This window comes from Capra hircus, chromosome 1, assembly GCF_001704415.2.
Source record: "Capra hircus breed San Clemente chromosome 1, ASM170441v1, whole genome shotgun sequence".
Taxonomy (NCBI): domain Eukaryota; kingdom Metazoa; phylum Chordata; class Mammalia; order Artiodactyla; family Bovidae; genus Capra; species Capra hircus.
In genome coordinates this window covers 65295711-65307764 of record NC_030808.1, presented here as the reverse complement: position 1 = coordinate 65307764, position 12054 = coordinate 65295711, and the positions used below count along the sequence as shown (strand labels likewise).

Genomic DNA, 12054 nt, shown 5'->3' with positions numbered 1-12054 from the left:
CCCTTACTTGAGCTTGCCCCTGCACTCTTATGCTCTCAGGATAGGCAAAGTAGAGAGCTTTCAGTTCAGTTCAGTCGCTCAGTTGTGTCCAACTCTTTGCGACCCCATGAATTGCAGCACGCCAGGCCTCCCTGTCCATCACCAACTCCCGGAGTTCACTCAGACTCACGTCCATTGAGTCAGTGATGCCATCCAGCCATCTCATCCTCTGTTGTCCCCTTTTCCTCCTGCCCCCAATCCCTCCTAGCATCAGAGTCTTTTCCAATGAGTCAACTCTTTGCATGAGGTGGCCAAAGTACTGGAGTTTCAGCTTTAGCATCATTCCTTCTAAAGAAATTCCAGGGCTAATCTCCTTCAGAATGGACTGGTTGGATCTCCTTGCAGTCCAAGGGACTCTCAAGAGTCTTCTCCAACACCACAGTTCAAAAGTATCAATTCTTCGGCGCTCAGCCTTCTTCACAATCCAACTCTCACATCCATACATGACTATTGGAAAAACCATAGCCTTGACTAGACGGACCTTAGTCGGCAAAGTTGAGAGTTTAGACCACTGAAATAGCTTGGCTTTGGTTTTCCAGTTCTTAAAATTAATTTATTTTAATTATATTTGGCTCTTAAATTTGTTAATATCTCAATCCCAACAAGAGTGCTTAATTTATCTGGTTTGTCTCAGTTACTATTCTTAAAGTTGCCTATTTGCTACTGTCCATTGTGGTGACAGGAGCTTGAAGTCTTTGTCAGATGCTTTATCCATAATAAATGATCTTGCAGTGTCAACTGTACTATCTTTTATTCTACCCATTTATAAGTATAGAATGAGACAAGTCCACACATCTCAGACAATCTTGTATAGTTCCTTGAATGAATGAAAACTGCAGAAACAGGGAACTATAATTATGGACTGTGTCAACTTCAGTTACAGACCCTCCAAAGTAAATGATACTAAATTAGAAGAATATGGAGACAATGAAAAACCTGGAGAAAAGATATCTAGGCAATTAATCTCCTTTTAGCTTTTCAAGATCCTGGAAAGCCCAACTCTCCACAGTCCACGACTATATTTCTGACCTTACACTTGTTTCTCTGGGAAGATCTGATATCACATCTGGTATGACGATCATGATTACAATCCATTCCCATGTAAGAAGTTACACTAGTTATCTGTATGTTGGCTCTCACACCATGACCATTTATAAAATCAACTTATAAATGTTGATGAAGAGTGAGTTGGCTAATTTAAGAATTTATTCAAACTTTAGGGATTATGCCATCTGTTTCTAGTGATATATTTATTTTTGTCTATTTAGTTAATTAGGTCTAGAACACCCCATGTGTTTGTCACTGTCAATCTAATACTTCTAAATCGTTCCCCTAAAAAAATCGTTTGGAAACAAAAATAAAAACTTAAATAAATTTAACTGAATCTTTCTACAATCTTCTTTTCCATATCTTTCTAAAAAATATGTACCATGTTCCTAGAGTGGTGTCATTCTTTTGCTCAATGGCTTCCTTGTGTTTATGTAATATAAGATGTATTTAATAAAAGTATTTTCCAAAAAAAATTGTTCAGAATATCTAGTTTTCTCTTAATACATCACTCTATGAGATTCCTAGTTTTCATTCATTCATTCAACAATTATTTGACTGCCTTCTATGTGGCAGGCTCTGTTCTATTAATTAGTGAGACAGCTGTGAACAAAATAAAGCCCTGTCCTCATGGAGTTATATTATAATAGGCAAAGCAAAAATCAAGCAAGTAAACATAATTTAATAAGTTAGTTGTAAGTGTTATCAAGAAAACATAATCAGGATAAGGGTAGAGAGCAAAGGTGATGAGCAGTGGTCAATGAAGATCTCTCTGAGAAGTTAACAACTGAACCAAGAACTGAATGATATAAAGGCAACAAGTAATGTAATTATTTGGGGGTGGGGGGGAAGTGTTCATGTAAAGGAAACAGGAAATGCAAAAAGCCCTGAGACAGGAACATTTTTGAGAAATAGTAAGAAAGCAAGTGTAGCTGGTGCAGAGTAAGTAACAGAAAACAGTTGAAAATGATGTCTATCTGGGGTCAGATCATTTAGAGCTTTATAAGACATAACAGGAGAAGGCAATGGCACCCCACTCCAGTACTCTTGCCTGGAAAATCCCATGGACGGAGGAGCCTGGTGGGCTGCAGTCCCTGGGGTCGCTGTGAGTCGGACATGACTGAGCGGCTTCGCTTTCACTTTTCACTTTCATTCATTGGAGAAGGAAATGGCAACCTACTCCAGTATTGCCTGGAGAATCCCAGGGATGGGGGAACCTGGTGGGCTGCCGTCTATGGGGTCGCAGAGTCGGACACGACTGAAGCGACTTAGCAGCAGCAGCAGCAGCAGCAGCAAGACATAACAGAACTTCTGATTTTATTTTTAAGAGAAATGAAAAACCATTGAAAAATTCTGAGCAGGAATGACATGATATGATTTAAATTTTTAAAGGATTCTTCTACCTATTATGAGACTGTGGTGAGGCCCCAGTGAAAGCAGGGGAATCTCTTTTAAGAAACTCTTAAAAGAAACTCTTTTAAGGCAATAAATAGTAGCCCAAGCAAGAGAAGAGACATGGTCAGATTTGGGAAGTACTTTTAAGGGAGAGGCAACAGAATAATCTCTACCTTCTCAAAGTCTCTATGTTTCCTGAGGAATTAATTATGTTGCCTATTCTAATAAGTGAGAAAAAGAAAGCAGAAAAAGTACTGGATTTGAGGATGAAAAATCAGAGCATTAAACTTAGCTATGTCTCTTACCAACTGTGGAGAGGTAAATTCTCTGGTCTCAGATATCTTCTCAATAAAAGAAAAATATAATACTACCATTGACGTCTTTACAGGACTGTTATGAAGGTTAAATGGGATATCTTACAGATGAAGCTTTCTAATTTTAATTTAACCAACTTGCATTCTCTTTGTAAAACACAGGTTGATATTAATGGTTCATTAAATGTTCAAAACTACTAAACTCTGTAGCTAGAATACTCACACTCTCAAGCTCCCAGACTAACTAGGTACGGGCCATGTAACTGTAGGGATAAACATAAAATGAATCTAGAAAAAATACATACACACACATACGTTTGTTCAACTATGCTTTGTATATACTTCCATATATATATATCATCTAGATCATACACACAAGTATAAACTGCTTACTGAAATACGTATATGTCTGTGTGTGTGTATATACATCATCTGAGACTTAAATTTCCTCTGAAAGCATAAATATCCTTATTCTATTTTAAACAAACAAAAACTGAACATTGCACATAATGAATTTGGGATGATTTATGAATAAGAAGTCCACACAGAACTTCAATCAGAGAATCAATATGCAACAGAAAAATCTTGATGGGTTATCAGGTGCTTTGTAAATTGATGCATGTTTAAATGTTTGAGATATATATCATTATCAATGACTTTATGCTTCAATCTCCTTTCAATTAATCAACGAACCATAGATATGCTACTTCATTCATAAAGTACATCAAGTGCCTACTATACTGATTCTCAATATTGACTGTGCATCAGAATCTCCTGTGGGTACTTTTTAAAAGATATAAGTGCCAAGGCCCCATCCCTAGAAACTGATTTTCTAGGACTAGGGTAGAGCTAGAAATCTTTCTTTTAGGCAGAGTTGAGAACCACTGGCCTAAAAGGTAGTGAGCACCCTAACAATGAGAAGAAAATAAAATATAATCGTTTCCCAAAGAGTTCATAGTATAATAGTGTCAAAAGTCTTTTTAAAACACAATAAGCTGCTAAATTCACATCATGGCAGATGCTACGGGAAAAAAGAGACATGAGGAGAAACCCTAACTCTGTCTGGGGTAGGTAGATGAGGAAGGCAGTGGTCAGAGTTGGTTTCATATAGATGGTGTTTGAACTATGAAGTAATGAAAGGTAACTAGAATTCTCCAATTATATTAAAGCTGGAAGAGATATTCTAATCAGAAGCAGTGAGCTAAGAAAAGGCATTGAGATATGAGAAAATAATGGTGCTTTCTGAGAATGCACTATATCTAGAGCATCAAAGAAACAAGAATGGAAAGGTAAACACAAGCCCCTTCCAAAAGGAACTATATCAAGTTAAATAGTCTGAAGTTTAGTGTACAGAACAGTAGTTTCAAACTGTTTTCATGAAATTCAAGTTCAGAAAAGGCAGTTCAATATTTCAAAAAGGCCATACAAATATCTGAACAACACCGGGTATTCAAATGCATACACACTGAACTTAAAACAGATTGCAGTAAACCAGTGCATTAACCTGTTTTTTGCTGACCTTGAACCAAAATTTCTTCCGCCATTTGTTTCTGAAATTCTTAGAGATGTGTCACTGATTATAAAGCCTGTATTTTTATAAGGCTAGCAAATGTCCTACTACCTGCCTAGGCATAATATCATATAACAAAACCAAATATAAAAAACAAAGACTTCTGTTTGTAGATCACCAACTGCTCCAGGGAAACCAACATAGAATTTTTAGCAGGATAATGACATAAATAACATTATAATTCAGAAATAACCATTATAACAAAATGAATTGGAATAGGGTAAAACATGAGGTGAGAAGATCAGTTAGGAAGTGACTTCAAGAGACCAAGCAAGAAAACATGATAGAATAAACAAGTATTGAAGATGATGTAAAGGGAATAATGGAAATACTAAAAAAATAGAATATGATTTGAAGACCAATCAAATAACGGAAAAAAATATGGTTTTCAAAAGAGCAGATTCATACTTTAATTTTAGCCATACTGAAAAGACAGAAGTACTTAGAAGGTACCAACTGTTTAGTACTCAGAAATGAATATCTTTTACACATTTAATCAGTGAGTTCAAATTAATTCCCCATTTTAGCAACAGTCTTAATTTTGGGATATCTTTAATCCATCTTTATATATTTTGTTCCAATCCAGAAAACCTAAAATCATGCAACCACTTTTTAAAATTAACTATATGCCTATCTAAGGATGTCACAGCACTTTCCCCACTTGGTGAAATTTCAATACTATTAGTGTTCAGCACACATAGCTATCTATCCTTATAATTTCTTTGAATATTATTACTTAATATTTTATAGCCCATTGGTTATAGTCATTCTATCAAGAACAAGGTGATTTTAAAACTTTAACAATAATATAAATGTGTGTTTCATTGCCTCTTCCAACTTATACATTGCCTTCACCTAATCATCTTGTTTGATCTTCCCAATCCTTTCAGGTAAGAAGAGCAGAAATACTTACAGAAGCCCTATTACCATACTACAGATGAGAAATTCAAGTCACAAGGAGATAAATGTCTTACCAAAGAGTATATGGCTGACAAGTGACAGAGCTTTAAATAAAATACAAATTTTCTGATTCCTAGGTCGGTGTTCTTCCTACCATGCCATATGTTTTTTTTAAATAATACATATTTAACTTTTGCCACTTAGCCTGACTATCTCTTGCCTACATAAATAAGTAGGTGATTATCTGTCCTATTTTCCTCTGTTGCTTTCCCCTAAAACCTTATCTACCAGCTCTATAACCTCAAGAGTCCAGTGCCATTCTGTTTCAGAAGTTTATCTTTTCTATATCAATTTTAACTCTACTAAAACTCTCCTGCATTACTATCACATTCATGAACTGAGACACTTAGGCAATTGTTTTCAGAATCTTAGAATGGTAATAGTAATACATCAAAGATTAGAGAATCTGGACATAATTCCCCTGCCTAGCAGTTTAAATCTGGCCTTTAGGGCCCTTTTACATATTTGTCTCATTAAGCTCCTCCCTTATTTGACAAAATATCTATTATTTTAAAGTAAGGATAAAATTGTACACAACTTTGTATAACACTGTACTGTATACAAATTTCACAGAGCAGGTTAGGACTAAATCTGTTTAACCTAATTCTAAATAAATTCACTTTTATGTAAACTAGTTTATAATATTTTAATAATTAAAGACTTGTTTTTATAGTGACCCTACTGGCAACACAGACTAAGACAATAATTGAAGCTTACCCCATTACACATGATTTACTACACATAATTTGTTTACTACAAAAACAATTTTAATAATTTCAAAAAAATTTGTGTTGAATTACTCAAAAAAGTAATACTTAATTTCTATGATTTCAAAAATTTACTATTTCTTCTCATGCATATAAATGACTTGGTAACTTTTTTATTGAACATAAAAAGTCAAAAGCACATTTCTAAGCTACCTCCTAAAAAAACAATAAAAATTATAAATCCCCTCATGTCAGAAATGACATAAAACAATATTTATTTAATATTTAATATTTATTGACATAAAACAATTATTTCTATATATGAACACAATGCTTGTTTTGTAAATTCTCCACCCTCCCCATCAGAAACTCTTTTGCTTATTAGCTCAATATTAAAGTATAATTACTTAAAACGTTTCCTCACTAAACAATAACACAGTCTATTTTTGAGTTCCTATAAGTAGTAAGCCCATAGTATTTGTTTATTAAGAATTTAAGAACCTAGGTATGTTTTTATTCAGAATTTTAAACACTGCCTTCAGATCTTTTAATGGATGTATTCATCTAGCTCTTATCTTTTCAATTCTAGCAACATCTTAATAGCTTTAATCCTTTTATACTGAACAGTAAAATTAGTTTCTCTGAGTGACAACACTGAATTAACTATTTATACATAAATATTAAATTTAAAAGTATTCCAAGACTGAATCTTAATATTATCTTGCGTATTCTACTGGTAATGTTTGCTTATTAATACTTCCCTTAAACTATAACTGCTTTTCAAGTTGATGCCTGGAATATCTTAATACAAACTGACTTACCCACAAAATTCTCTGCACCAGACTCTCTGATAACAGCATCTGAACAATTTCCAGCCCTTAGAGGGTGTGTTTTAATTCTTTCCTCACAGCAGTAAAATAAAGAATAAGCTTTAAGCCAATTCAAAACTTACCTTACAAATTTGGAAATAGTCTGAAGTCAAGGTTTCCTGAATCTCCTCTCTGAGAATCCCTGCAGTCCCTGCCGGATGTGTGGAACCACTTCCAGCCCCGCCACCACTGTTACTGCCACTGCCGCTGCCACTGCCAGGGGATGAGGCCGTTAAGCCATCCAAAACTTTTCGGAAATTAAACTTCTTCATTTTAAAAACTGTGGAGAAATTCAAAGGAAAGGGGGTCTTAATACATGGAATTAGTGTTTAGCTTTGTTTCATCAGTCATGGCACTAGCCAGTCCCCATTTTTACATGAGTTTTTTAAAAAGGAGAGGGGGAATCAATCTATCAAATTTTAATTATAAAAAGCATATCCTTCAAAAATATAAAACACAAACTCCAAGGGCACCAGTATTTCCTCCTCACACATCAAATTTTCAAGGGCTTTATCCCCAGCTGTAGCTACGCTTTATCAGCACCGAGGTAAAAATAAAAGGCAGTGTCATCATCGTCATTAGTATTATATCATCATTATTATACAATCAAACCAGAGTCCCACAAACCAAGAATCTCTTTCTTAAAGGCGGGCTTTCCTCCTGAAGGTTGAGCTCAGAGTATTTTTATTTTCAAAAAAATGGTGGTGGAAGAGAGCTAGTATTTATTCTGCCACCACCTTCGGGGGTCTCCCCCAACATCTTCAACGCTCGCTTTTTCTCAACAGGAAAAGAGACGTGGGGGGTGCTTTTTCTATTTCCCACTCAGAACAGCCGTACCCCCAAACACCTGCAGGTGATCCACAGCAACAGCCGACGGGAGGAGAGAGCTGCTGCGCCGACTACCTCCGCTTCTCCCTCCGCCTCCCCCCTCCCCTCTTCCCCCTCCACCCCTCCTCGCCCCGCTCTGCCTGCAGCGGGAGCCGCGCCAACCCGCGCGTCCGCTCTCCAGCAGCACGGCAGCGGCTCTTGGGGGTCGTAAGGCAGAGGCGACGACAGTTGCGCCCAAGTCCTGCCTCAGCCGACGGGGCGAGAAAAGCCGCCGCTCCCGCTGTCCCTCCCCAGGCCGAGCGCCTAGGCGCGGGGCTCTAGCCCGCGGGCGCGCGAACACACAAACACCCTCACGCAGACCTACGCGCCCGGGCGCTCACGCGCACAGACACACACACAGGTGCGAGGGAGCCGCGGCTGGACGGCGGCGTCGGCGTCCCAAGGGGATGACTATCTGACTCCCGACTTAGGCACCTTCCTCAGTCGCCGCTAGCCGACTGACAGCCCGGAAAGCTGGGGATTCGGAGGGAAGCGGGCTCGCAAGCGTCCGACCGGCCCGGCTCCGGCCGCTTCTCCAGTCCCTCTGGTAGCGGCTCCTGGCGCTCTCCGAGGTCCTAACGGGGCAGGCAGGCAGGCAGGCTCCACCGCAAGCTCCGCCCTCCCGCCGTGGGAGGCAAGCCCCGCCCCCGAGCCCCCTCCCTCTCTCTTGCCCGGCTCCTCCTCCCTGGGCCGCAAGGGGCCCGAGAAAAGGGCGGAGAGCTCCGCTACGTCAGTGAGCGGAAGCAGCCTCGGCTCCAATCCTGGGCTCAAAAGGGCCAAGTTCCGCGGTCGAGAGGCGCGGAAGAAATTTGTGGATAGGTCGAAGGAAGAGCCAATGAAAGGGGGAGGGGAAAATTTAGAAAGGCTTGTGAAGTATTTGATTGACAGCGGTATTGGCCAGTATGCAAGGGGGCCGGGCTTTGGGGGCTGTAATTGGCGCTACCTGTTGAAGGACGCAGGTATGAATCAATAGAATGCCAGGAAGCGTGCGAACTTGAGCGCCTTCAGGGCTGCAGGAGGGCTTATTCTACGTCTGACTCTGGACAATACTGCGAACTGGACAACTATTTTGCAGTTTATCACTTCTGAGCCTCTTCCTGCTCTCCGGGTGCATCTGCTTGTCGCCCCTCACTGCTATGCAACTTGTATACTTGCTTAACAGGTCACATCTGCCAAATGGAATTTCATTGCTATAGTTACAGAATTTATACTAATAAATAAATATTAGGAAAGATCCTAAGGAAAGAATCGTTCACGTTGTTCCAATATATACACTAGCTTTTCCTCCCATTTCCATATATACGAAAAAAAATTTAAGAAACATTTTTCTCACTTAGTAAACCATGTCCAGAATACATTTTAAGCTTTTTCTATGAGTCACAGTAATCATTTTGAAAGATGCACTATTCAGTGCAGGGTTTTGGTTTTGGTTTTGGTTTTTAAACCAGCATCAGAATAGTTCTGAGCCCTAACCTGCTACTGAATTGGGGGAATTTGGGACCTCGATTTCTTCATCTCTGAAAATGAGGGCAGCGCAGAGGATCGTAGCCAGTTGTAGTCTATAATCTGGGCAATGCAACAGAAAGTCAAAGTCTCTACAGGCCATGGAATTCCCCAGGTCAGAATACTAGAGTGGGTAGCCTTTCCCTTCTCCAGGGGATCTTAAACAACCCACGTATCAAAGGCAAGGGAAGCCCAATGCTACAGAGTTCATTAGTAATCATCCCACATATTCTTACATTTTAGAGATCTTCTAGGATAACCTCTTCTTTTCTTTTCCCTTTTATTATTTTCTTTTCTTTTCTCCTTTAGAGGAAGGGGATGGAAGGAGTGAGGGATGAAAAGGTAGAGCTGAAAGAGAAATGAGTTGTCTGATGTCACATAGCAAGGAAATGGCAGAGATGGAATAGAGCCCAGTTTTTGGAATCCTCAGGTCAATGCTCATGTTCTTTTTTATTTTCTCCAGTACTATTTTACTCCTTTGGAGACCTCCCAAAGAACCGCCAATTCTGTTTGGTAGTCTGTTATTGCCACAGCTAGAAAGTAACACTATTGTAGTCAAACATGGTACTGTATATTTCTACCTTATTCAGCACCTGATATAACGTTTTACATATAAAAGGTGCTTAAAGGACTTTGAATAATAGGGTTATTAATAGTTACTAGTAAAAGATCTATGAGATGGTACCCAACTATATCCAGTACCATTTGGAGGGGTAAAAACAAGGGTAGAACAAATGCCATTTCTGATGTAAACTAGTTTTTAGTAGGGTTCCAAATACTATAGTGCTTCCTAACAATACGTATCAGTCCTTACTCTCTTTTTCTTCTCTTCTTCTTGGTCCACTTCACTTCTAAGTATGGGTGTCTATTGAGACTAAAGAGTTTTCTTTCCTCTTTTTTATGTCTTCCTTTCTTTTAGAAAGGGGAGAAGGGAATTGCTTTAACTTTTTGAGAAGTAGGCACTTTTGTCTAAAATAATGGATTTAGATGCCCTTTCCTTCTTCAGAAAGTCTATTGGCAACTCCTTTAATTTTTAAAGGAACCAAACCTATAGCAAGTGATCATTTGGTCTTTTGATGAGAATGAAGAAAGAAGATATTATCCTGAATCAGCAAAATGAGAGTTATTATTTGCAACCCCCTAACCCCCTCAAAGGGGAAGGAAATGGCAACCCACTCCAGTGTTCTTGCCTGGAGGATCCATGGACGGAGGAGCCTGGTAGGCTGCAGTCCATGGGGTCGCTAAGAGTCAGACACGACTGAGCGACTTCACTTTCACTTTTTACTTTCATGCATTGGAGAAGGAAATGGCAACCCACTCCAGTGTTCTTGCCTGGAGAATCCCAGGGACCGGGGAACCTGATGGGCTGGCGTCTATGGGGTCGCACAGAGTTGGACACAACTGAAGCAACTTAGCAAATCCCCCCAAACCCCTAAAACCACTAATCACTGACACTATACTATCTTAGCTGGAGAAGGAAATGGCAACCCACTCCAGTGTTCTTGCCTGGAGAATCCCAGGGATGGGGGAGCCTAGTGGGCTTCCGTCTATGGGGTCGCACAGAGTCGGACACGACTGAAGCGACTTAGCAGCAGCAGGAACAGCAGCATACTATCTTAGCAAACTAAGCAGTGGCTTTATTCTAAAAATTATGGGAGAACTGAGGATGAAAAAGCACACAAAACGGATTGACAAAGACTTTTCTTGAAGACCTAGAAGGAATTCATTGGCCTTCTTAAGTTAAAAAGAAGTGACAGAGTAGATATCTCTTCAGATGGGACAAGAAATAGGAATGCGAAATGGAAGAAAAATCATCAGAATATACAAATGTTTTCTAACAATTAGAAGCCTAAAAAGATATGATTAGAATGCTGACATTGTGGACTCTTTGAGGCTAATTTAATATTCTTCTTCCTCAATGGAAGATAGATAACGTGTCATACATAGTAAGTGTCATGGTACAGGCGTGGGTTGGAAAAGAATTTCCAGACATGAGACAGAATGAGAGGGAAATAAAGTTTATTAGAGTGGGAGACGCTGTTAGAACAGCGGGCCAGCTCAAGGGAGAACTGACGTTGAATAGGGGCCCTTAGTCCACTTTTATAGCCAGGGTACAAAGAGTGAGATAGGGGTCTTGTGGGTCATTTGCTGGTTGGATGAAGCATGTATATTCGGTGGGGGGAAGAGTAAGGCAAATACCTTCTCTCTATGGGGTAGGAGGGAAGACAGGTTATACTGGTCAGGAGGACCTGAAATTCATTAATAGTTATAATGTTGGGGATGGGAAGGACGTCCGGTTTTTCCATTCCTTCATTCCAAGACCCTCCTGGGTTTTATCTGTTCTTTCGTCCTTGGGTTACCACAGTAAAGTGAAGTGAAGTGAAGTGAAGTGAAGTCGCTCAGTCATGTCCAACTCTTTGCGATCCCATAGACTGTAGTCTATCAGCTTCTCTGTTCCAGGCAAGAGTACTGGAGTGGGTTGCCATTTCCTTCTCCAGGGGATCTTCCCAACCCAGGGATCGAATCCAGGTCTCCTGCTTTGCATGCATTCACTTTACCCTCTGAGCCACCAGGGAAGCCACCACAATAAGTACACAGTAAATATTACCTTGAATAAATGACAGCAACTAAAACCTTCACATAATTGCAATCTCAGAATGAGAGAGAGAGACTGGGGACAAAGGATATTATGGTGCCAGTTTACAAACTGTGAGCAAAGATAGAAATGAGCAAGAGATAGAGTGCATTATGTATGTGAGGAAAGAGCATAAGATTTATAGCCT

At 39.6% G+C, this 12054-nt stretch overlaps 1 protein-coding gene across 5 annotated transcripts in view; it reads right to left on the bottom strand.

Annotated features, from left to right (window-relative positions):
* Positions 1 to 8342, bottom strand: part of STXBP5L (syntaxin binding protein 5 like) — a 317733-nt gene extending 309391 nt beyond the window's left edge. For 4 of the 5 annotated variants that reach the window (XM_018043989.1, XM_018044072.1, XM_018044062.1 and 1 more), the window contains exons 1-2: positions 8126 to 8342; positions 6985 to 7181 (exon numbers count right to left, since the gene is read on the bottom strand). In XM_018043989.1, coding sequence (XP_017899478.1) covers positions 6985 to 7173 — 189 coding nt within the window. In that variant the 5' untranslated portion in view covers positions 7174 to 7181; positions 8126 to 8342. The remainder of the gene's footprint in view (positions 1 to 6984; positions 7182 to 8125) is intronic. The other variant, XM_018044028.1, reaches the window with a different exon arrangement.